At 40.4% G+C, this 27,586-nt stretch overlaps 2 protein-coding genes across 2 annotated transcripts in view; both read left to right on the top strand.

Moving 5' to 3' along the window:
• The window catches only part of IPO11 (importin 11), a 677,548-nt gene that overhangs the window by 469,200 nt on the left and 180,762 nt on the right, over nucleotides 1-27,586 (top strand). The window lies entirely within an intron of this gene.
• LRRC70 (leucine rich repeat containing 70) lies at nucleotides 91-10,520 on the top strand. The gene is made up of 2 exons (XM_073623598.1): nucleotides 91-512; nucleotides 2,554-10,520. The coding sequence occupies exon 2, from the start codon at nucleotides 2,565-2,567 to the stop codon at nucleotides 4,428-4,430; it is 1,866 nt and encodes a 621-aa protein (XP_073479699.1). The 5' UTR covers nucleotides 91-512; nucleotides 2,554-2,564; the 3' UTR covers nucleotides 4,431-10,520.

Below are 27,586 nucleotides of genomic sequence, written 5' to 3'. Positions count from 1 at the left end.
GCTAACCCATGTCAAAGTGTGCCACAAGATATGAGCATGTGTGTACATTTTAGAAATGCTCAGAGAAAGAATGCAGGGGAAAAGGTATGGAGAAGTAATGTGGTTGCTTGTCTGGCAATCAAAACCCATCCATACCTCCCAATTTTTCTAGACATTTATTATTTATTTATTTTTCACCATTTTACTTGATTCTACCAATTGAATAACAGTGCACTCACTGCAGTTAAACATAACCACAGTTATACAAGTTAGGTTTTTTTTTTTTTCCTTTAACAAAGTTCTGTAAAAAGGATGGGAAGACTTCCTGCATACTACTTCCTGTGTCCATGGTAACCTTTTACATCCTATCCGGTTCCATGAACCAATGGGGGGAGTTAGGCATTTCCTGCATAACAATTCAGTGTTTGGAAAAAAAAAAGATCTCGAGCTAGACACTAAACTCATTTGCTTCCAGGCGGTATGAACAAAAAACAAATTGGAAGTTTACTTCTAAAATGACAATCCTCCTTGGGGTAAGACAACTTGTTGTTTTTTTCTTATTTGGCATGGTGTGTTTGAAGTTCGGGTTTGTAAGATAGATGGTGCAAGGGTAGGCAAAAAACTTTCTAAAAGTACATCCAATAGTTTCTGCAGTTGGAAAGATCTTTGCTATTCATTGTGCTTAGTGCAAATTGCATAACCTCTAACTCAGTGTGCAAAATTACTGCAACAATGCTCACTGAAAATCTAAAGTTCACTGACTTCTGAAATCTTTGTGGTATTAGTAGTAGCATTATATCTAAAATTAATGTATTTATATTAGATTTAAAAAAAAAAAAAAAAACCTTAAATTACATACTGTATGGATTACCAAAGAAGATAAAAATACTGCACATGTGTAAATAATATAGAAATTAGGACAGAAATATCAAGAATGCACAGGATTCTTAAAATATAGTTTCTGTACAAAGTAATTAACTGCATCAATAGCAGCCCCTTTCTCGTAGCGTTATTTGGCAAGATGTGGTTGTTTATTTTATTCTATAATATTAGATAATTTAGTTATTTCTTTGTCTGACATTAAAAATGTATGGGTTTTTTTTGGCCTCAGATAAAATAAAGGGATTTAATGTAAACTAAGTTGGAAGTACAGAAAGGAAGAAAGTAATAGGCTAATCAGTTTAAAAGTGATGCTACTTAAATATACGTTTTGCAAAAGCTGCAGGTAACATGGTAGAATGAATTGCATTCATTTTTTTATGTTCCATTTATTTATTACACCTCTCCAAGTATTTTATTATCTGCCCCTGGTGCTGCATGCCTAACAGTAACAATCTATTCATACTGTGTTCAAAAACTGTTATTAGACCCCAACAGGGACACAGCCAGTAATAAAATGAAGTGTTTTTAGCAGCATGTGTAAGAGTTTGAACCTCTGTCAAGTCTTTTATTTTCTAACTTTGTTTGCGGACATTGGGAAAGCAAGGGAGGGAACAATCTCAGGGAAGGCACAGTAATAAGAACCTGACAGAGGTTCTCACCCTTAGTTGTTCTTTACATTTTCAAGTTAATGTAGGAGCTGCATTTAACTTAAATATAGTTTTTTAATAAACTTTGAGAGTGTAGTGTATGTATAGTGAGCACATCTTAAGTTATTATTGTAATGCTTACCTTGAAGTAAATTTGATTTCAATTGTATGCTCCTCTGTATGTTTGGTACTGTGTTAGATACAGAATTTCTTAGACTTTTCGGAAGTTTTTTAGCTTTAGAATGAAATAGCTGTTAAAATATCACACATAGAATTCATTATTTGTAACAAGTTGGCTTACTCAGAGACTGACAGTGTGAGTAGAAGTACTAAAAAGCAGTACCATTTTGTAGTACTAACAATACTGCAATGCAAAAAGCAAAGTCTGAGCATGTAATGAGCAATGATGGCTGCCCTTATATACATATATGATTTTAAACTATTGTGGGGGATTAGACTCTAGAGACGAGACATTCAGTTTCCTTATCAAAACAAGCTGTTTATTCAAGCCAAACGTTACTTAAATGGTTAGGGCATCCAGCCATAAAGCAAAGATTTATTGGCGTGGGGGAGGCAAGAAGGATTGGCGATCATGTGACCACTGTTTCAGTTGTCACACGATAAGAAAACTGGTCGTGCAGACTACAGATATGTAGCCAGGATTGAGAGCTGTCTGGCACAGCTCATTCTATGTGCTGAGATTGCAATATAAATATAATGATTTTTTAAGGCAACCATCTGTATATTGGAACTCACTTTTTTCCAGTTTTTATCACACATTAAATCATGCATATTCTGCATATTAGATGATTTTTTTTAGTCTTATTCTTGTGGAAAAAACATATGGAATTGACCAAAATATTTGAAAGGATTCATATATTGTGTATCAATAATACCAGTAGTATGATAAAGCTGCTTTTTAGGAAGTATAATTGTTAAAACAGGGACAGAATAATATTTTTCACAGGTAACAGAGCATGAAAGGATTTTTTTTTTTTTCGTAAGTTGTGTACTTCTTATAACTGTTTGTTTTGCTTTTTGCTAGCCAAAGCAATTATGAGCAGCAAACAAAGGTGCGTATATGGATCAGAAAACATCCTCACCCCACTGCAAGTCTCTTTGTGTAGCTATGTCTTTCTGATACTTTTGCAGAAGCTGGTCTTTTGCTGTCCCACTATTTGCCAGAGCTGCACGGAGAAGCAGGTTAGTTGCCGCAGCTTGGGCCTAGCTGCTATACCCAGAAACTTTCCAAAAACAATGACTCTCCTTTATTTAAGTGGCAATAATCTTACCAATATACTTCCTAATGAGCTAACAGAACATACAGAGCTCGCTGTCCTTTATTTGAACAATTCAGGAATTGTATACATCCATCCTAAAGCCCTCACTTCCCTAAAAAAACTCTACTACTTGTATCTCAACAGTAACTACATTCAGCGCTTGGATGCTGGATTATTTGATGGTCTCTTCAGTCTCCACTATTTACATCTTCAACAAAATCAAATTGATGTCCTTCCTCAAGGGTTATTTCACCAGTTGAAAGCAGTCCGATATCTGTATCTTCAGAACAACAAACTTCGTGTTCTCGGCAGTGATATATTCTTTGGGATGGTTAAGCTACACACTCTAAATTTATCCAACAACAATATCTCACGGATATCTGACACAGCATGGCGTCACTTAGACAACCTTGAACTTCTATACCTTGACAGCAACTATTTGATTCAAGTACCTTCCAATGCTCTGGGATTACTTAAAGGTCTCAAAAAACTTTCACTGTCAAATAACCAGCTTGGATCAATACACGGTTTTGCCTTCCAAGGTCTTGACTCATTACAATATTTGTGTTTAGATAGTGCCAATATTAAAACCATCAGTGGCAGGGCTTTTAGTGGACTTGGTAATCTTAAACAACTAAGCTTAAGTCGAAATGGGCTATGGACCCTTGATTCGAAAACTCTCTCTCACCTGAATCATTTGGTAAACCTTCAGCTGGATCTTAATTACATAGCCTCTATTGCGGATGATACATTTGAAGAAATGGGGCCATCTCTAAAAGTTCTCAACCTTGCATCTAATAAATTGACATCTCTGCAGCCTAAAGTGCTTCAGCCTTTGATCTCTTTAAACTATTTATCGGCAAGTTATAATCCTTGGCACTGTGGGTGCAATTTGTTGGGTCTCAGAAATTTTCTATTATCTTCATCATATAAATTTAGCATTCATTGTGAGACTCCACCACAACTGCAGAAACGACCACTGGGTAATGTGAGAGTTTCTGAGTTTAAGAATTGTGTTTTTACTACTACAGATACTTCATCCAAAAAGGGTTCTCAGGCTACAACTGAAGTCATGTACAGCCATATGAAAAGTGCCACATATGAACCAGTTTTTAGTTCTCAAAGTATGGATTTGCTATTTTCTGCTGGATCAGCATCTCCTGGATTCAATAGCAATGATACTCAGAGTAACACAACACAGAGCACCGATGAGCAGTCACCTGAAGATATGCTGCCTCTTCCACCAGTAAATTTAACCAAGGACAGAGAAAGTTTTCTGCCACCAGACATAGTTACAGTGTCCCTTAAACCCATTGTGATTTGCCAACATAACGCCCAAAGCCTGAACCATTCTTTTTATATTTTACTCATATTTTTCTTACTTTCTTGTGTGGCTGTTATAGTTCTAACATTTAAAGTAATTCATCTGAAGAGAAAACTCAGAACTCCTGAAAGTCAGGTAGACAGTGTGCTAGAATATTATAGCTGTTATCAGTCTGGAAGGTACCAGATAACAGATCCTTTACGGATTTCACCTCTAAACCCTTTGCCGGGTCCTGAAATTGACTTGATTAGACCACTTAAACAGTCCCCTCCAGATGCCCAGACTCAAGTCATCTTGTTTGAACACTCCGCTCTTTAGAATCTGTTGAGTTGGACAAAAGGAAATATTGCAGTATCATTACTTAGGTTTGTTATTTGTGATATTCATTCTGTTAACTAAGTTTTCTTCTTCTAATCCTTTTGTTTCTATTTACATAACATAAAATAATTTCAGGACAAATTACAAAACACATCATAACATTAATTGTCTAGCATATGTTCTGTAATCATGTTATTTGCTGTACAGTAAGTCTCCTACATACGAACGTTCAACTAACAAACTTTCAAAGATGAGAACGTGTTTGCACAGTTTTTTTTTTTTATTCGACCCAGCAGGCTGAAGAAGAAAAACCAGACCGATCACTGTACCAACACAAGCAATGTTGGTGCAGCGATCTCCCCTGCTGTGCTATTGTGTTCTGACGGGGATTTGGCCTGCCAGACCACACTGATCAGTGCTCGCAGGCTTTGTCTGCAAGCACCGATGTTTGTTGGACTTGCAAACAAGTTGGACTTGCAAACGGGCTTCGGGAGCAGAACTCATTCGTAAGTAGGGGACTTACTGTATTATTTTCCATTATTTTACTAGTGCCAAAAATGAGGAATTGGTTCATTTCTTTTTTATGAAAATAATGCATGGTAAACAACCAAATTACCCTCTAATATTTTGCTATTTTTCTAATTTATATTATATGTTAAAGACATGAGCATTTCCTTAGCTAGCTTATGTGTTATTGTAAAACAAAATCCACGCAGTTATTTGATAAAGTATAGGGAGAAAGCATACAGGGTATTCAAATTTCTTGGTATTTTTCAACACATGGCTGACTTCCTGTCCAGTAATCCAGAAAAAAGAATCCAGAGTTACATACATTTTAAATATTTCAGGTTCAGTACTGGTAATAGTAATTTTACATACAGAGTAGTCAAGCCACAAAGATTATTGCACAGGTTGTCACTCTCAAATTCAGATATCTTCTGACTATAGATAGTTGTGAAGTTCTGTGAGCTGTCTGAGAGGGATAACAGGAAATAGAGCTAGGGATATAATGTCAATAAAAAGTAACCTATACTTCTTATTTAATTGGCCCTGTAGACCTGGGCAGGGATGTTACTAGCATTCTAAAAGACTGTGCATAACCTAATAAACAATATGCAGCAATTGATGGGCTTTAGAGTGGCAAATTAGTGGTGTGGCCAGCATGCAGGTGTTTATACAAAAAACAGGCTTTTCATGTTTTACAGTTAGTTTTCAAGCAACAGACATACACACAGCATGCCTCCTCACAGAATATGCAAACCCGATCCCCTGGTGCCACCAGCTTTCCTCCTCTGCCTCTCCTGCCTGCTTCAGGTGCTGCATGGGGTTTAGAAGGCACCACAATATGTCCCCCCCCACCACTGTGACAACCCACTCCCACTGCTTGCTGGAAGTTCCCTCCTTCCCCACCTGCAGCTGCTGCTTTGGCACCTGAGGAAGCTGTCAGGATGGAGATTGGGGGGGGGGGTGGAGTGAGGTTTGGGATGGGGCTTGGTAAACCTGTTTTTACTGATAATTGAGCATTTAGGGTAATTAGGCTGCAGAGAAAGGGACTGTCTTCAGTCTTTTTTTCTGTCTCAAAAAAGAGACATCAGGGGTCTGTCCTCTGATATCTCACCAAAGCACCCCCCCCCAAAAAAATCTAAGAAAGTGTAATTAAATTCATGAATTAAAAATTAAAAAACACAGTAAGGCCTTGTTCACTCAGGGCATACACAGCATACACCCCTGCAAGTCCATGTTTACCTGTACAGGGATGCACAGTTGTTCCATGCATCCCTGTGCTTGCAGTCTTCATTGATGTCATTTGGGATGTTGTAACTGTACAAATACAGCCGTTGCTCTCAATTTGACATCCATATGGGCCTGGGTGCATGTCCCTGAGCTCACACTGCCTGCGTTCAGGGTCGTGACCTACACCCACATGGATTTCAGAATGGGAGCAGCGGCTATGCCTGTGCAGCCGTTGCATCCAAATTAACATACCGTAAATGGGACTCCCTGCACGGGATCCACGGAACACCTGTGCATCCCCATGCAGGTATACACGGCCCTTTACGGTTTACGGCCCTTTAAGTTATGTTGTGTGCAGTACTAATGAGTGTAGTGAATTTTTAGGGAAAATGGCGATTTTGAGAACATTTGTGCAGTTGTTACGGGGCCTAAAAAAAAATCAGTAGAACATTTTTTTTATTCTACAAATCATGTGCTTTCAGAAAATATGTGGTTTAGGGGGTCTTTTACAAACTCGGAAAGCTGTACAGAAAAAATGAAAACCTCCAGATTTTTAGAGTAAATTATTTTTATTTCCATACTATTGCATACCTTCAGTTTTCACCATATCACAAAAAGGTGCAATTTAACATTTACAAATATTTGTTATTTATTAACGCAATACAGGTTTAACTTTATATTTAATTGAAATTTTTAATTTTGACAAGTGTGTTTCCACTAATATTGATTTTAGTGTATTTTTAGTAAAAACTTAGTTTGGATAAACAATTGTGCAAATATCACAGGGCCAAAAGAAATCAGTAGCATTTTCCTTTTATTCTACTGGTCCTGTGCTTTCAGTAAATGTATGGTTTTGGGGTCTTTCACAAACTCTGAAAGCTGTGAGGGAAAAATAAAAAAACAATGGAAAAATTGCAAAAATGGCCTGGTCATCTGAGTTTAAAGAGGTTGTAAACCCTTGTTTTTTTAAAATAAAAATAACAAACATGCCTCTACTTATCTTATCTGAGAAGTCGTTTTGCACAGAGCAGCCCTCTTCTTCTGGGGTTCACTGCCGGCGCTCCAGGCCCCTCCTCTTCATCGGGTGCCCCCACAGAAAGCAGCTTTCCCTGGAGACACCCGTGTGGGCTCGCTCCTGAGTCCAGCTGCTGTGTCATTTGACTGAAAGCAGCGGAAGTCAGTGGCTCTCAATATGTCCAATAAGGAGAGAGACAGCGGCTAGAACCACTGCGCTCGTGCCCATCACTGGATCGGATCGGGCTCAGGTAAGAAAAAGGGGGAGGGGAGCTGCAGCACAGAAGGAAGGTTTTTCATAGAAATGCATTAAGGTGAAAAGCCTTGAGGCTTTAAAAGTGGAGCACATGGCCTGGCAATGCAAGGGTTAAAGTGGTTGTAAAGGCAGAAGGTTTTCTTTATCTTAAACCAATAAGATAAAAAACCTTCGGTGTGTAGCAGCCCCCCAATACTTACCTGAGCCCATCTCTATCCAGCTATGTACAGGAGTGCCTCGGCCATCCAGGACTCCCCTCCTGATTGGCTGAGACACAGCAGCAGTGCCATTGGCTTCTGCTGCTGTCAATCAAAGTCAGTTAGCCAATCAGGAGAGCAAGGGGGTGGGGCCGAACCATGGCTCTATGGCTCTTGCTGCTGGGGGCACTCGACAGAATGGAGGGGCCAGGAGCACCAAAGAGGGACCTAAGAAGAGGAGGATCTGAGCTGCTCTGTGCAAAACCATTTCACAGAGGAGGCAAGCATAACATGTTTGTTATTTTTATTAGAAAAAAAATGAACCTGTAGTATCACTTTAAGCATCAATTATTGTGAAAATGGAATGCATGATTTGGTGAGATCTTACAGTGATTGTAAGCCTGCGTTTTTTTTAATTTAAAATAACAAACATGTCATACTTACCTCCAATGTGCAGCTCGTTTTTCACAGCGTGCCCTCAATCATCCTCTTCTGGGGTCCCCCGGCGGCACTGGTAGCTCCTCCCCGCCTCAGATATCCCCCTAGGAGAAGTACTCTCCTGGGGGTCTACCTTGCGAGCGCGCTCCCGAGTCCAGCAATCGGCGTCCATAGACACAAATGCCGGACTCGTCCTCCCCCTCCAGCGTCCCCATCATTGGATTTGATTGACAGCAGCGGGAGCCAATGGCTGCGCTGCTATCAATCTATCCAATTAAGAACCGGGACCCCGTGCAGAGAGGGAAAGTGCGTCTCCGCCGAGGGAAGTATGGGGCTCAGGTAAGTAAAACGGGGGGGCTGGGGGCCGGTCACTGCCAGAGGACTCAAAATCTACTCGGCTCAGTCGCTTGTTTTAGATATAATGGTAAACCAGTGGTGTTTATAGTTTTAGATGTAGTGGCCTTACAGTTTATTAAACCAATAATCTTTGTATTCATACATAAAAAAGGCATATGGTATTTTTTATCTTTGTGTTTGTGGTGGGTTTGTATTAAGAACATCAATGCTGTTGTGGTGGTCTTCAAAAATGTCTCCCCTGCTACCCTCCTCTCTGGGTTAATGTTACCTTACCAATGGTTTGGCATCCAGGAGCTGAGATTTTCATGCAGTCCCATGCTGTAGGTGCCAGTGCACCTTGTGTGGGTTAAGTGTAATACAGAAGTGGTTAATTTATTGTTGGGGGTTAGGTTATGGCTTAGTTTAAAGTGCACCTGTGACCCATGTATGTGTGAATAAGAGGTAAAAGAGTTTTAAACGTGTCAATTCTGTACACACCTCTGTGCTATCACTGTCCCAAGGTAATAAAAGTTACAAAAGCTTCCAGTTCAAAGAAAATAAATAAAAGACCCTTACATGCAGCTGGAACCGCACACAAACCCCAAATAATGTGTGCTAGTTTATCCAAGCATTTATAGCGCTGTACTTTGAGAGTGGTAGATGTACTTCACTGATTGTACGTTTGCGTAATTTTAAGTATAGCAGCCTTTCTACTTATATTTTTTCACTAGTATTATTGTTGTTTCCTTATACATTAATAAAAATAAAATTGCCTGCCTGTTCGCAGTGTTCTGTAGAATGTACACTGCCAGTAGAGCTGCCAACATAGCTGCGGCTCATCTGGTGTGAACAAGCTCAAAGGAAAACACCCAAGATTTCAATGACTGTGTTGTGAACTTTGACAATGTATTTTTTCACATTGTTCATAGATCAGAGATGAACAAGGGCTTTTTTCAAGTGCTTTTACTGCTTGTTCCTAGTATGTAAATATTGCAGTTTGCCGATCTCGGCACAAGTCCTGGCAAGAGGTTAAGAGTTGAGTCTGACTATGTATTAGGACTAGGATGCGCCCCCCCCCCCCGCAGAAAAAATAAGAGTTACCAGCTACAAATACAGGCAGTCCCCGAGTTACGAACACAATAGGGACTATAGATTTGTTCGTAAGTCGAAGTTGTTCGTAAGTCGCAACACTGCATTTGTAAGTGTAACTACCGGTTGGGACACTGCGTTCATAGGTGTAACTGCCGCCTGTGCATGGATGTGGGATGTTCCGGGCGCTTGTTATGTTATCTGGGGCGTAGTACGGCAGTGTGGGATGTGTTCGGAGGTGCTCGAAAGGTATCCAGGACCCACGTGGAGCACAGGTGGCCAGCATTTGAGGCCATTCGTAAGTAGTAGTCTTTTGTAACTCGGGTGTTCGTAACTCGGGGACTGCCTGTACTGTAGCTGCTAACTTTTACTATTAGGGCACTTACCTGTCCAGACATCCAGCGGTGTCCTCACCCGAGCCAATTCTTGAATCGGCTCTCAGGTGCTGGTGCCTCCATCTTGGCTAAGGGTAACTGGCAGTGAAGTCTTGTGGCTTCACATCTGGTTTCCTACTGTGCATGCGCAAATCGCACTGCACTTTGTGAATTGGCTGACTGTGGGGGGCGCAGGAAACTGATCTGGAAGTGTCGGTGGAAACGTTAGTGTTTAGATGTTAGGGACACTTCAGAAAACTTTGAGATAATGACTTATTTTGGCACCAAAGGTCCCACAATGGCCGTAGTAGTACTTATAGTTGCTGCAGTAATTCAGCATGGACATCAGTTACACTGTCTGAGAATACAGATGGAACATTTACATATTAGTATGATATATAGGGGAATAGGGCACAGCAATCAAGAAAAATGCGCAAGCTGTATTAAAATGACTTAGTAAGAACTTAACATGACCTCTTATTGAATATATCATGTTTTTTTTTTTTATACCTGTGACTTGATGCTTGTGATTTTTACTATTCTTCATAGTAAGGGCATTAAAACAACTGTCTTTTATATTTTTAAAGTTCTTGCAAAAGATGTTAATATGTAATTCTGGACTGAATATAAATGCATTTATGATTTTAAAGAAGTTGCAACATCTTTGTCTATATGTCCTTTGCTTTTATTGAATGTTGTGTTCAGGGCACAGTAATTGTGTTGTATTTTGTGTGGTGTAAAGCAGTGACGTATTTAAGAGATGCTTGCTTCAAGAGTGTGGAAAAGCAATTTAAAAGTTGCCATTATTACAGAATCCAGACCTGCCTGTGTCTCGTGTTAATATAACTCGCTCATCACAAGAGGTTGTGGTCTGTAGCACAAATTTGTCAGTTGCTCTGATGCGTGTAATTATAATAAGAGGGTCATTTTAGCTTCATACCATTTAAAGGGCTATACTAGCCAAAACCCTAATACACAGTTAAAGTAGACTTTTTCTAAAACACTAAAATGTAATATAAGCTTTATCATGTTGAAGTAACTTCAAAACTTGTTTTTAAAATTTGTCACCCTATCGACGTACTTTTGGTTGGGATGACACGTGGCTGCGGCAACACACATCGTATAGGCATGATCCACCTATTTCACTTTGAGAAGCCAGCCCAAAGCAATGATATGCAGCCAACAGTGACATAAGTGCATGTAGACAGGCGATAGCTAAAAAAGATTACAGGAGATCAGCAATAGTAAGATGAAAGAAAAGATGAGAAAAAAAAGGAAAATATTATTCTACGAGAAAAACATGGCACTTGTTTGATAATTACATAGTTTTTTAGTAACCTAATGGTCAGTTTAGATCTATGTTAAAACACATTTTGGAATTTGTTTTATGTTTTTATATTGTGGACATACCCTTTTGACCACCTCCTTTACACGCCTGCTGTGCTGTATGGTTAAATGACATAAGAAGAGTGAAAAATATTTCCAATCCTGCACTCTGTGTCAATACCCTGCCTCCAGCTCCCTAATATTGCTATTGAACATCCCTACACTGGCAGTGCCAACCCTGATTATTTTTACTACCCTAAGGTCAGCTTTATACCATCCCCTCTTACATCTTTAAAGTGTTATTAAACCCAGACTATGAAAACCTCTTATTACATGCTATATAACAAAGTATTCATACTCGCAAAGCCACTAAAGCCTGGGTCGGCAACCCATGCACCGCGATCTACCAGTCAGTTGCGGCTAGATGACTTGTAGATGACCTAATGGTCAGTTTAGATCTATGTTAAAACACATTTTGGAATTTGTTTTATGTTTTTATATTGTGGACATACCCTTTTGACCACCTCCTTTACACGCCTGCTGTGCTGTATGGTTAAATGACATAAGAAGAGTGAAAAATATTTCCAATCCTGCACTCTGTGTCAATACCCTGCCTCCAGCTCCCTAATATTGCTATTGAACATCCCTACACTGGCAGTGCCAACCCTGATTATTTTTACTACCCTAAGGTCAGCTTTATACCATCCCCTCTTACATCTTTAAAGTGTTATTAAACCCAGACTATGAAAACCTCTTATTACATGCTATATAACAAAGTATTCATACTCACAAAGCCACTAAAGCCTGGGTCGGCAACCCATGCACCGCGATCTACCAGTCAGTTGCGGCTAGATGACTTGTAGATGACCTAATGGTCAGTTTAGATCTATGTTAAAACACATTTTGGAATTTGTTTTATGTTTTTATATTGTGGACATACCCTTTTGACCACCTCCTTTACACGCCTGCTGTGCTGTATGGTTAAATGACATAAGAAGAGTGAAAAATATTTCCAATCCTGCACTCTGTGTCAATACCCTGCCTCCAGCTCCCTAATATTGCTATTGAACATCCCTACACTGGCAGTGCCAACCCTGATTATTTTTACTACCCTAAGGTCAGCTTTATACCATCCCCTCTTACATCTTTAAAGTGTTATTAAACCCAGACTATGAAAACCTCTTATTACATGCTATATAACAAAGTATTCATACTCACAAAGCCACTAAAGCCTGGGTCGGCAACCCATGCACCGCGATCTACCAGTCAGTTGCGGCTAGATGACTTGTAGATGACCTAATGGTCAGTTTAGATCTATGTTAAAACACATTTTGGAATTTGTTTTATGTTTTTATATTGTGGACATACCCTTTTGACCACCTCCTTTACACGCCTGCTGTGCTGTATGGTTAAATGACATAAGAAGAGTGAAAAATATTTCCAATCCTGCACTCTGTGTCAATACCCTGCCTCCAGCTCCCTAATATTGCTATTGAACATCCCTACACTGGCAGTGCCAACCCTGATTATTTTTACTACCCTAAGGTCAGCTTTATACCATCCCCTCTTACATCTTTAAAGTGTTATTAAACCCAGACTATGAAAACCTCTTATTACATGCTATATAACAAAGTATTCATACTCACAAAGCCACTAAAGCCTGGGTCGGCAACCCATGCACCGCGATCTACCAGTCAGTTGCGGCTAGATGACTTGTAGATGACCTAATGGTCAGTTTAGATCTATGTTAAAACACATTTTGGAATTTGTTTTATGTTTTTATATTGTGGACATACCCTTTTGACCACCTCCTTTACACGCCTGCTGTGCTGTATGGTTAAATGACATAAGAAGAGTGAAAAATATTTCCAATCCTGCACTCTGTGTCAATACCCTGCCTCCAGCTCCCTAATATTGCTATTGAACATCCCTACACTGGCAGTGCCAACCCTGATTATTTTTACTACCCTAAGGTCAGCTTTATACCATCCCCTCTTACATCTTTAAAGTGTTATTAAACCCAGACTATGAAAACCTCTTATTACATGCTATATAACAAAGTATTCATACTCACAAAGCCACTAAAGCCTGGGTCGGCAACCCATGCACCGCGATCTACCAGTCAGTTGCGGCTAGATGACTTGTAGATGACCTAATGGTCAGTTTAGATCTATGTTAAAACACATTTTGGAATTTGTTTTATGTTTTTATATTGTGGACATACCCTTTTGACCACCTCCTTTACACGCCTGCTGTGCTGTATGGTTAAATGACATAAGAAGAGTGAAAAATATTTCCAATCCTGCACTCTGTGTCAATACCCTGCCTCCAGCTCCCTAATATTGCTATTGAACATCCCTACACTGGCAGTGCCAACCCTGATTATTTTTACTACCCTAAGGTCAGCTTTATACCATCCCCTCTTACATCTTTAAAGTGTTATTAAACCCAGACTATGAAAACCTCTTATTACATGCTATATAACAAAGTATTCATACTCACAAAGCCACTAAAGCCTGGGTCGGCAACCCATGCACCGCGATCTACCAGTCAGTTGCGGCTAGATGACTTGTAGATGACCTAATGGTCAGTTTAGATCTATGTTAAAACACATTTTGGAATTTGTTTTATGTTTTTATATTGTGGACATACCCTTTTGACCACCTCCTTTACACGCCTGCTGTGCTGTATGGTTAAATGACATAAGAAGAGTGAAAAATATTTCCAATCCTGCACTCTGTGTCAATACCCTGCCTCCAGCTCCCTAATATTGCTATTGAACATCCCTACACTGGCAGTGCCAACCCTGATTATTTTTACTACCCTAAGGTCAGCTTTATACCATCCCCTCTTACATCTTTAAAGTGTTATTAAACCCAGACTATGAAAACCTCTTATTACATGCTATATAACAAAGTATTCATACTCACAAAGCCACTAAAGCCTGGGTCGGCAACCCATGCACCGCGATCTACCAATCAGTTGCGGCTAGATGACTTGTAGATCGCCTGGGCTTGCCGACCAGCGATCGCATGCCATGCATGAAGTGCACCGGGAAGCCTGTGAACTACTTGCAGGCATGTATCACCAGCCATGGAGGGAGCAAAGCCTTGGCTGCAGCAGTTCCACGGAGACATCGACCAGCCGCATGAGCTGATGCCCCTTCTAAAGTTCCAGCAGGAATGTCAGTCAAAGTGATATCAACAGAACTCCACCACTTATTCCTTGTAGTTGCGGGATTCACAGCATGAAGCAGCACTATGAAACAGGGGCTGCAGATCTGGGATTCAGGTGACCCTATCCCCCCTCACTACCGCATCACTACAGCACTTTACAAGTAATGTTTTTATTATGCAAATGCGAGTTGAATGTAAATTAAGTGTTTTTTAAAGATTAAACATTTCTCAGACGGTATCACACTATTGTATGCCTCTATCATTTTCCCTATGTGGCATATGTGAGGAGGCTTGGTGGAAGTGACCAGGAGATACTGGTATCCTTTTAAAGCTGGGTTATTATCAGGAGCAGGAGGTGACCAGTGTGGAGCATCAGCATACAGCAGCCAGTATACTAATAGGAGACATAAGGATGATCCCGGCTAACTGCTGATAACAACTATAAGCTTACTTTCTAAGCCCTTAAGGTGAGGGTACAACTGATGGGGGAGGAGTGCACATTACATGAAGACACTTTATCACTTTATTCATTTTCATTTTTATGGACTTTGTTTATCATCTTTATATCATTATGGACTGTGTGTGATTCACGGAGCATGAGCACTTTATAGTATATTTAACTTTTATTGCAAGACACTTTCTTATGTTATGCATTATATCTTTATTGTTTTAATAGCACAGGTTTTATTAATTGATGAGTATTAGTAGTGCGGCACAGTATATATACTATAGTTTTTTTCACACTGTGGGGAAGCCTGGGAAGTGCAGTTTTTAGTCTACGGTAGCTTATAGTTTGGGCAGCTCACAAGGTTTCACCCATTAGTTCATACTCACAAAGCCACTAAATCCCAGCGTCGGCAACCCATGGACCGCGATCTACCAGTCGATCGCGGCTAGATGACTTGTAGATCGCCTGGGCTTGCCGACCAACGGTCGCATGCCATGCATGAAGTGCACCGGGAAGAATGTGAACTACTTGCAGGCACGTATCACCAGCCATGGAGGGAGCAATGCCTTGGCTGCAGCAGTTCCGCGGAGGCATCGACCAGCTGCATAAGCTGATGCCTCTTCTAAAGTTCCAGCAGAAATGTCAGGCAAAGTGATATCAACAGCACTCCACCTCTTATTCCTTGTAGTCGCGGGATTCACAGCATGAAGCAGCACTACTAAATGCAAGGTCGGTGTCACTGGGCTTAACTACTTCCCACCCGGCCAATGTACATAAGCAGCCAGGTGGGCGCTCTCTCCTTCTGAGTGGACATTCAGGAATGTCCCTCAGAAGAAGGGGGATCGCGCATGCACGCGCATCGGCGCAATCCCGATGTGCTCGTGTCACAAGGACACGGTGCATCTCCGATCGGCACGAGGGCTCTGTGATTGGCCAATCACAGCCGTCATGTGATGTAAACACAGAGCCAATTGCTAGGCAATTGGCTCTCTTCTCCTCACACAGAATTTGTTGGTAAGGAGAGGAGAGGGGATTGCTGCAGCCGGCTGGTGATCAGTGAGTATGAGCTGTTTTTTACAGCTTTTTACTCACTGATCACCAACCTAGTGTCACCACACAATGTAAAACACACATGTCCCCACACAATGTCCCCAAAACACATGTCCCCAAATAATAAAAACACCTGTCCCCCACATATGTCCCACTAAAATCACATGTCCCAATGTTTATCTGCACACATATGTCCGTGATCACCTGCGCACATCTGTACATGATCATTTGCGTACATCACACAAAAAAAAAAAAAAAATTTGCGTGATCACACAAACCAATTATTATACACTTAACAGAGATTTTTTTACCAAAAACATGTAGCAGAATACATTTTGGCTTAAATTTTAAGAAAATATTGTTTTTTTTTCCCAAACTTCCGCTCTTTTTTCGCTTATATCGCAAAAAATAAAAAACGGAGTTGTGAATAAATACTACCAAAAGAAAGCTCTATTTGTGCGAACAAAATGATAAAAAATTAATTTGGGTACAGTGTAGCATGACCGCGCAATTGTCATTGAAATTGCGAGAGTGCTGAAAGCTGAAAATTGGTCTGAGAAGGAAGGGAGTGAAAGTGCCCAGTGTTGATGTGGTTAAGGATACTGGACACAATAGCATTTTATGGGCCCAAAACATCTTTATATTATTGTGACCATATGGTTTCTGTTGTGCTTGTATATATGCTGTTGTGCCCATATAGATGCACAATAGCAGCTTTATGGGCATAATAACAGTTATGCTATTGTGCCCACATAGAATCTATTGTGCCCATATAGATGCACAATATCAGATATGTGGGCACAACAGCATAAAGTTGCTATTGTGCCCATAAAGATGCTTTTAAGCCCATATAGGTGCTATTGTGCTTATATAGATACACAATAGCAGCTAGATGGGCACAGTTATTTGGGCACAATAGCAGTTATCTGGGCACAACAGCATAAAGATGCTAGTGTGTCCATATAACTGCTAATGTGCCCAAATAGATGCTCTTGTGCCGATATAGATGCACAATAGCGACCTTATGGGCACAACAGCACCTGTAACAGTGGGTTAGCTGTGCTTTAGCAATACACTATTCTATCCTGCGGGTTTGGTGTGCTTTCTGAAAGCACAACAAAACTTCTGAACACCTTGCTAGGTTATCTCGCAAACAACAAGAGCCTGTGAACGGTGATCTTTGATTTTTTTTCTGATGTTGTACAGGTTGATCTCCACCTCTTGAAGGTTGCCTATCCCTAAAGCATTAGTTTTGTGTAGAGTGAAATATACCTGGTTGATCCTGCCTTCAGCTGTCTCTCCCGTCCTCTCTGTGTCCCCACTGCAGGTTGAGATTGTATAGACCAGCTTGTGTGTCCTCCTTTTTTTTTTTTATCTGTACAGCCCACATGAGTACAGAGTCACACATGTGGGCATATACTCAGTGCCCTCCTATTCCTCCATGTCCTCTCATTACTAAACACTATGGGGTGGGGGAGTATAGTATACTGATTGATTACATTCACTAAAAAACTCAAAGCCTAATTTTAATATAAATCAGTATTAAATATATCAAATGTAATTGCTAATATCTGTAAAGTAAAAAAAGAACCTTGGATGCAGGTGCCATCTGAACATAATAAAAGCTGGTGTCAATCATCTTCGACTCATCCTTCACCATATTAATGCACAAAAAAATACACATTTCATGTTCAATCCAAATTTATCTGGAGCTGTAAAACAGTTATTTGGAATTTTATAATTTCATTTGAATTGCTCTTTGGAAACATTTTCTTTAGTCATATAACCGGCACAGCACCAGTGAGGACTGTGCAGACACAGACTCACAGTGTAACATACATCAGCTGAGTAATAGAACCCCCTTCCAAAGATCTTTCCCTACAGATACCGAAGAACAGGGAAAGATCATGTGACCACACAACTGTGCTGCAGGAGCAAGGTATTTAGAAGATTTAAAAAAAAATACAGTGGCACAATATATATGATTTATGTTAATAAATTATGTCATTTAACACTTCTCTGTTTAGTATTAAAGGAATAATTGTAAACTAATATTTGCTAAAATTGGCCTTTTCATTATAAAGCAGTGCCTTTGGAGTTGGTTATGGACACAAATCATATTTCACTGTGAGAAAACCAACTTATAGAGCACATTAGACAATAAAGCCTAAATAAGAAGCTATATGCCTCTTCTAGTAGTCAACGTGTACATGGGCATTTGTTTGGGTCTGGGCTGCTTTCCATCCCCAAAGAGGTCACGTTGAATGCAAAAGCAACTCACAAGCAGATCATAAGCCTCAGAAGTAAGTGAAAGCAGGTCAAAGCAACACAAAAGCTTACCAAATTTGACTTCCATCAAGGTCTGGTTCCCAGGAACATGAACCGTAAGACTGACTAACTTGTGTGCAGTAGTTGTAAAGCAGTTGTACAGACAGGGTTACACATATCCAGACAAGTAGAAAACATACAGCTGTGCCACTTGTTACCATCCTGGCTGTTCTCACCTTGAGGCGATTCAGTTCGCGTTTGCAGCGCTTTACAAATCATTCATTCATTCTTCTCACTGTGTGTTTAGTGCTGTAAATATTACAGTTTCATATTCCCTGATTTTTGGATCCTAATTAGGGATGAGTGTCCAAACAATTTCATAGCATAATTACATATTTTGCCTCCACCAAAATTTTCAAAACTGGTTTTCAATGTCGCAATGCCAAATTGCCAAAACAATTGTGTTTTTGATGTGGCCAAAGTCATGCCACACTCCGGTGCTGTGTTACAAAGCTGTCACTGTATTTCTTTGCAGGTGCACTTGATGCACACATAGAAAGGAATACTCTAATAAAAGTGCTGACCTCTGCTGTAGTGAAGGGAAACCTCTGGCTGAAAATCCCGAAGAATCCAGCACTTCCAGGAGTGTTGAATTATAGGCATCACTCACAGTGGTTCTATCTGTCAACCCCTAAATCACTACTGGGTTCTCTCGTTTGGTGATGTAGAGGCCAGCATAAGGAACCACATCATGCAGCAGGCCACTGGGGAATCAACACTCCTGAAAGTGTCAGATTCTACAGGTTCTTCAGCTGCCAGTTTCTCTTCAGCCCTGCAGAGATCAGTGATTTTGGCAGTAGGAGAGGTCTTTTATTGAATACCAAATTGTGTTAACTATAATTCTATTACTAAACTACAAGTGCATTTTAATAAATATATGTAGCTTTGTTCACCAAACGAATGCCCCGTACACACGGTCAGATTTTCAGATGGAAAATGTGTGATAGGACCTTGTTGTCGGAAATCCTGACCGTGTGTAGGCTCCATCACACATTTTCCATCGGATTTTCTGACACACAAAGTTTGAGAGCAGGCTATAAAATTTTCCGACAACAAAATCCGTTGTCAGAATTTCCGATCGTGTGTACAAAAATCCGAAGCACAAAGTGCCACGCATGCTCAGAATAAATAAAGAGATGAAAGCTATTGGCTACTGCCCCATTTATAGTCCCGACGTACGTGTTTTACGTCACCGCGTTCAGAATGATCGGATTTTCCCCCAACTTTGTGTGACCGTGTGTATGCAAGACAAGTTTGAGCCAACATTCGTCTGAAAAAATCCTAGGAGTTTGTTGTCGGAATGTCCGATCAATGTCCAACCGTGTGTACGGGGCATAATTCCCCGAACACACGGTCGAATTTTCCGACAGAAAATGTTCGATGGGAGCTTTTTGTCGGAAATTTCCACTGTGCGTAGGCTCCATCAGACATTTTCCATTGGAATTTCCGTCACACAAAATTTGAGAGCTGGTTCTCAAATTTTCCGACAACAAAATCCGTTGTCGTAAATTCCAATCGTGTGTACACAATTCCGACGCACAAAGTTCCACGCATGCTCGGAATCAAGCAGAAGAGCTGCACTGGCAATTGAACTTCATTTTTCTTAGCTTGTCGTATGTGTTGTACGTCACTGCATTCTTGATGTTCGGAATTTCCGACAAGATTTGTGTGACCGTGTGTATGCACAGACAAATTTGAGCCAACATCCGTAGGAAAAAATCCATGGATTTTGTTGTCGGAATGTCCGATCGTGTGTACGTAGAATTACACTCCAGGGTAAGGATCGTTATTTTATAAAAAAAACAATGAAAGTTCATTTCAGCCAAGTCCACAGGGTGAACCAGTGAAAGTTAAAGGACAGCAGAGTCTTCCAGTGACACCAGCAAAAATGCACATAAACATCCGTAGCCAAGTCTTCAAGAAGGCCAAAGCAGGCACTGGGAGAGAAAATGGAGCAGAATCAAAAGCTGTAACAACAAGCGGGCATTAGATGAATTGAGGCCATGGATAAAAAATGCCAATGTCCGAAACTGGTTAAGCAGCAGTACAGAGCAGGATCCAAAGTGAGGACAGGGTAAGCCAGGTCAGACTGGAGAAGCATATGTAGCACACAGGTCAGGACATAGGAAACACACTGAAGACATGTCTGTACTGAAACTGAGTCAAGCCATCCCTTAAAAAGGTCCATTTGGTGTCAGTGCTAACCCTGGGTGTGCACACATGTCCACACACACTCTAACATATACACTACTTCATTCAGGTGAGTGCCTAGCCATGATTCTATTCTCAAAGCTGCAAGCAAAGATGCACACAGGTGCATTGAGCCAGCTGGCCAACAGGTATTCCCTGATACCCAGAGAATATTCCTACAGAATGTCTCACCGGGCATTGGGCAGAACATGGCCTGATAGGTCATACACATATTCAGCACACAGGTTAGGACACAGGGAACACACTGAAGACCAGTCAGTGTTGATGCTGAGGCAATCTGTTAAATAGGCTGTTTAGACTTAATGCTAATGCACTCGCGTCGCATGCACATCGCGCAGCACACACCTGAGCTCTTGCACACAGGTCCTCCCAGTTCTTCTGGATTTTTTGCAGCTTTAAGGTTACCAGGACTTTGAAACGAATTAGTTGAGAAATACTGAGCTAACTGCAGATGTCATAACTGCAAGCTTTACCTGAAAATTTGCAGTACTAAAGTCTGAGCACTTTTTTAGTTGGTTTGTATACTATGACAAAAATGTGCACTTTAAAAGCCTATTTTTGTTTCTCTGTGATAATCTGATAGTGTGTATTGTACATGAAAATCTTTTTGTTTCCATAAGTGTGATTCCTATACAAAATATGTGCATTGCCTATAGAAGTCTATCATTTTCCTGTTGCGTGGAATCTGGTTGCCCGGGGCAGTGCACAGGGCCTGTTTTCTAATGCAGTTGGAACCGCATGATGCACACCTATTGCTGCTGAATCTCTTGCATTGATTTCTCCAGTCTTGACAAACGTAAGATAAATTCAGTGAAAATATATGGCATGTGTTTTAGCTCCTCTGTATAAGCCTGACTCACATGGCTTTCTAGGAAAATATCTTTCACATGAAATTTTAATAGAAACTGAGATGCGTAAAAGTGGCAGCTGTCACTAGATTGACATTTATCTTAAAAGGGAAACTAGGAAAACCTTAGACCTGCACAGCACTGCTTGAAAGGTTGACCAGGCTCTTCAAATGCAAGTACATAAATGTCTCAGCTGTAGGTTGATGCCATGCTCATTCAGGGAAAGTTAAATGTCTAACCCCTATTACTGTAAAGCAGCATGAAGAAAAATACCTTTCAGGGAGCTCTGTATAATGTTAAAATGGTGGAATGGTATAGCTACATCAATCACAACAGTTTGCTTCCCAAATACTACTTCATAGAATGTTTTACACTATCTTGCACTTATAAGAGCTAATAATCCTGAAACAGCTGTGTGCATGTTGGATAAATGTCTCTATATGTTAGGTTGTATTTGTACCAAGTGGCCCTGGATGCCTAATATGCCACTAGATGCAAATAAATGGCAAAAAAATGTTTTGCCTAAAACTCTACTTTAAAGTGGTTGTTAACCCACTTCTACTAAATCCCCCCATCCTCTCTGTACCATTATATTTAGTGTCCCTGTGCCTGCATTAGGTAAAAAATCTTCAAGATTGTACCTATATATGTGTGGCTCCCGGTGCTCAGCTGAGTACGGACAGACAGGCAGGGAGGACAGAGGAGACACAGACACAGTAGAGCAGGCCTGCGGCTGACAGAGGCACGTACGCTGACTACTGTGTCAGGGCTCAGCATCCCTGATATATTGTGGTCAGCTTACAGGAGAAAGGGTATAGCCAGGCAAGATCAGCCGGGTTTCTTAGGTGATAGAAATGACAAAGTACAAGGGCCAAATGACACAGCACAAGCATTGTGTTGCATAACATGCTTTAAGGGAGGAGAATCATTTTTTTGTGTGTTTTTTTGGGTTAACAAACGCTTTAATATTGGCATGTTTTACTGATGTTAAATGGATGCATGATGTTATATGACTTTCTGTAGGAATATAAAAAAAGGAAGTATGTCTTTACATCCTTTCAACATCTCCTCCTTTATTTCTTATTAAAGTGAATTTTTCCATAACTGTAATACTTCTGCATAAATTCCTGATAAACCTTCTGTTATTAAAAAGCAGTCTTTAAAGCAATAGTAAAGCCTTGGTTTTAAAAAAAAATTTAAATAACAAACACGTTATACTTACCTGCTCTGTGCAGTGGTTTTGCACAGAGCAGCCCAGATCCTCCTCATCTCAGGTCCCACCCCGGCGCTCCTGGCTCCCCATCCCCCCCACAGCAAGCAATTGGCTGTGGGTGCACAAAAGAAGGCACGCTTCTGACAGGCGGCTGTGTGTCCATCCGCACACAGAGCCGTGATTCCGCCCTGCCCCCTCCGTCCCCTGATTGGCTCACTGGCTGTGATTGACAACAGCGGGGCAGGGTCCCACTGCTGCCAAAAGCCAACCTGGGGTAGGAGTCCCCAGAGAGGCAAGACTCTCGTGGACATCACTGGATCGAAAGTGGGCTCAGGTAAGTCTTAGGGGGGGCCGCTGCACATAGAACTCATGAAAGTAAAAAACCTTGTGCTTTTACAACCACTTTAAGCTCCCGGTAAGTGACATTTCCTACTCTGATGATGTCCGATGTCATCAATCTATTGCAGGCAGAAGAAAACTCTTGTCTCCCCTTCCCCACTGATCAGGCCACAATATTGTACCCTTGTAGTAAGTTACATGGTGAGTGGCTGCAAAAGGGGGCTGATGTGTGTCGAGTACTTGTGAACTCAACCAAGAAATACACAGGCACCTAGATTTTCAGAATTGTTTTAATCTCTTGAATGATGCCCGAAAAAGGTGGCTCCTTCTAGAAAAAAATAGTAGAAGGGGGGCATTTTCAAGGAAAATGTTGTCATCTCTGGATATTGTATTAAAATGTTACACTTACATATTAATTCACATGGAAAATTATATCTGATGGTAGAGACATTTTAATTGAACTGCTAGGTATAAGAGATGTTCAGCTCTCAAGTTGTAATTTAGTATTATGTTGGGGATAATATATATGCTACTTGTCTACAAAGGCAGATCCATTATTGTACTATGGGATTCTTTCTCCCAGCTCTTCAGTGATAAGCATATTACTTTATTTAATCCCCAACATTGAATTTCTCTCATTTGCTTTCTTTTGATCTGCGCCGTTTGGTATATCTGTTCCATAGCTGCAAGAATTACATGACCCACAACAAAAATTACAGGTGCCGCTCAAGACTCCACCCGGTCCTCTTGCATGGCAGTCTGCTAGGAGTGCCGACAAGGACAGAGCTCGCCCCAGCTCAAAACATCTAGTAGATAAAGAAACTCCTAAAAGTCGCACATTGCGCCAAAACTCTGTGAGGAGGGGTATGACATCCTCAGCCTGGACTCCAACCAGGCCACACCCCAAATGAATTTAACTCTGCCCCCAGAACCTAATCATGGGGATCATGGTTAAACTCCGAGGGGCAAAGTGATATGCATTGGGGCCTGGCCTGGTTGGAGTCCAGGCTGAGGCTGTCATATCCCTCCTCACAGGGTTTTGCCGCAATGAGCGACTTTTAGGACTTCCCTTCCTTAATGCAAAAATTACACAATGTTCTTGCCAGGAATCCAGTGCTGTCTCGTGTTTTCTACAGTGTTATCTTAAACAGCGTTATCAGGCTTGCACAGTATACCTTTGTGGATTGCAGACCACCTCCCTCCAATGTTGTGGAGAAAATAGGAAGGGGAGGTATTCTGTACTCCTAATACACTTCCTGTCCAAGGGTGACAAAACTCTATAGATACAGTTCAGTGCATGACTCCGTCACCCTACGGGAGAAAGTGTATTACTGGCAAGATTAAGTGAAAATAAAGAACAAAAACCTAAAAAAATGACTAATGCAGCCAACACATCTAAGGACTGGTAAGCTGCCATTTATTAGTGCCTAACCCTACGTGTAACTGAGATACATAAAAGTGGCAGCTATCTTTAGATTGCCATTTAACTTAAAAGGGAAACTAGGAAAACCTTAGACCTGCTCAGCACTGCTTGAAAGGTTGACCAGGCTCATCACATGCAAGTTCGTAAAAGTCTCAGCTTTTAAAGCTGTAGGCTGATGTCATGCTCATTCAGGGAAAGTTAAATGTCTAACCCAGTGTTTCTCAACTCCAGTCCTCAAGGCGCCCCAACAGGTCACGTTTTCAGGTTTTCCCTCAGATGAAACAGCTGCAGTAATTATTTAGGCAGTGAAACTGATCAAGTCACCTGTGCAAAATAATGGAGAGCCTTAAAACATGACCTGTTGGGGCACCTTGAGGACTGGAGTTGAGAAACACTGGTCTAACCCCTATTACTGTAAAGCCTTATGAAGGAAAACACCTTTCAGTGAGCTCTGTATGTTGTTTGTCTGCAGATCCTTGCTGGGTGCTTTTTTAGAGCCACTATTGGCACTATGTACATGTCAAGTGGTGGAATGGTGTAGCTTCATCGATTATGACTGTTTGCTTCCCAAACACTACTTCCTAGAAAGTTTTACCCTATTTTGCACTTATAAGAGCTAATAATTCTGAAACAGCTGTGCATGTTGGATACATTTCTCTAAATCTTGATTTGTATTTGTGTCAAGTGGTCCTGGATGCCTAATTGCCTTTATATTCACAGGAAGTTTTGTATTCTATGAATCATAGTGTCATTCGCCCACCCCCCCCCCCCCGCCTCAGCCAATGATAGAATTCATAGAATACATCCCATGAAGGGCTGAGCAGCGCTGAGCCTGACTTTATTTTGTTTCCGGGTGCGGGACAGGAACTATACAACTCGAATCTCGACTAGTTCAGCAGGAACCGGCTGAGATTCGAGCCCTGTATGGGCAGGCTGAATGTAACAAGTTGATCGATTGATCAACTTTGGTACAACCAGCATGCCGTTTTTTACCTGCAATTATCGGTAGGGGCTGCTATAACCGCTAGCAATAGTTACTGTCTTCTCCTGGCAGGGACAGCTTTCCCCGCCCCCCTGCTGGAAGAATACAATAGCTTGGCAAGAGGGATTCCCACATCAACAATGTCTGTGGTTGCAGGAAATAAATTTGCACCATGTATGGCTGGCATTAGACACACTATAACTCAGGCCTACAGGCCAATAATTGACTTATTTGATCGGAATCGTCCATTATTCTGTTCTGCTGGTGTAAAGAAACTTGTATTCATGTTTGCCGTCATTTATTCTTATCGATTAATAAATAGCTCTATTCGGATTTATCTTTTTTTTTTCCTCTTGCTTTCCTTTTCACTGGCCAATCATTAACATTATTTCATGTTTTGTTCTTTGCAATCTTTACAGAAAATTGTGGCTATCTTTTTGACTGCATAAACAAAACATTGTTTGATGGAAACTGCAAATGATTACTCCCCTTTTTATTCGTGAGCCATGCTGACATCTTTGCATTTGTCTGGAGCTACAAGATTCTCTTTGTTAAAGGTTAACTACAGTGTTATTTTAGTTAGTTATAGATTATATCCAAAGCTTTAAAAACAAAACAAAAAAAATCTGTTCGCATGATGACAGAGCTGCCTGTATGAATGGCTACCTTTAAACTTTTTTTTATTCTTCCCTGCAGAATATAAAAGGTTTAGAAAATCACAGAATAGCCATAATAATTTGACAGCCTTTTTTTTTTTTTTTTTTTTATTGTCCGTTGAAGCGTATGTCCCATGGCACTTGTAAAGATTTTGGTAGCTTCTGGTTTTTCATCAGTTATTTACCAACTTCTTTCATTTATTTGTGCATAAACCTTTGTCCTGATTCTCTGCAGACTTCAATCTCATATATTCAATAATATGTCAAAGTAAATATAATATATACGTTACAGTTGGTCGGATACAATGATCCAAAAATCCAATGTGCCTGCTTCTATAAAGGTTTATATTATTCTGGCCGGAGAATGCATTTTTGTCTATTTTGAGGCACATGGATTTCAGTGTGTTTCACATGAGATGTCCAGAAATAGTTATTGCTCAACTTTGATCATTAAGCCCCCCACCCCAACTGTTTACTTGGTTAGTGTAAAAAACAAAAACAAAAAAGAACTATAAGCTAGAAAGCCAAAATACTCACCTATAGCGGGATCGTCTCAGGCTGCACAGCATGTTTTCCAAAGAAGGAACTAGTCAGTATGGGCATAGTCTGCAGTCCTGGATTCATTGGTTGTCACTTCTAAAAGCAGCACCAGCTAGGGGCACAGGCAGCGGATTTAGGTAAGGTTAGTAAAAAAGAGCTTCATAAGATATTTTATATGACAAATAAAAAACTGATAAATTGGAGGGTGGTTAATTTATCAAGAAGATGGGGTTTAAATCTGTCAGTACCATGAGGTTTAAATGATCTTTTATGCCTAGTCTAATGCAGGCCATACACACTACAACTTTTGTATCCATAGCAATTTTCAGCTTTCACTTGCTAATATGAATAAACTAAGGTAACATACCGATCATTAATGAATTTAATTGCACTGCAAAGTTGTATTCACACTGTAACAAAATAATGGTTTGAAGAAAATAAATGTTATTGAATAGAAATTAATCAATACCAGGAACGCCATCAAGCAATCTGATAGAAAGTGATTGAATTTTATACCACGCTCAGTCAGGGGTTTTGCAAATCAATTGTATTATTTATTTGATTTTTGATTTTTTAAGTTTGTCAGAAAATCAAAGTTTAAATATGGAATTGTTACTTGTATGGACAGCAAATGAGCCAGAGGTTATGACCCACGCTATTTGTGCTCAATGACAGCTTGTATACTTTAGGATTTGTTTTTATATTCATTAGAAAATATAAAAATTTGTGTGGCTGCATCTGTTGTCTTGCATGTAGCTCTATTATGAATTTTATACAAAACAGTCTGAAGGAAATGCACGTGGTTGCTTCCTTGTGTATTCCATGCAGGTAAAAATGTGCAGCATGAAAGTGCATGTTTAGTTAGCCTGAGATCACCTCCATCAATTTGTAAAAGTAAGTAGTCTTTTTTGGTCTTTCAAAACAAGCAAACACTTTAAAGTGTTAGTAATCTCTCGTTTTTTATTTTTACCTACAGATAAGTTTATAATAAAGCTTACCTGTAGGTAAAATGAATATCTCCTAAACGTGCACTGTTCAGAAGGTTATTATAGCCGGTGACCACACCGGTGCATGCATGAAGGAATGGCATACCTGCTTCAGAGTTGTGTGCTGCTGCTGAGACTCCTGCGCAAATGCGCATGAGTGACGTCATCGCGGCTTGGCCAGTCAGACAGCCT

Source organism: Aquarana catesbeiana, linkage group LG01 (assembly GCF_042186555.1).
Source record: "Aquarana catesbeiana isolate 2022-GZ linkage group LG01, ASM4218655v1, whole genome shotgun sequence".
Lineage (NCBI taxonomy): Eukaryota > Metazoa > Chordata > Amphibia > Anura > Ranidae > Aquarana > Aquarana catesbeiana.
The sequence above is the reverse complement of the archived record's forward strand: the minus strand, read 5'-3'. Positions and strand labels throughout refer to the sequence as shown.

What these genes read in the sequence shown, in the direction of transcription:
- LRRC70 (XM_073623598.1), top strand. Translation starts at nt 2,565, where the DNA reads ATGAGCAGCAAACAAAGGTGCGTATATGGATCAGAAAACATCCTCACC.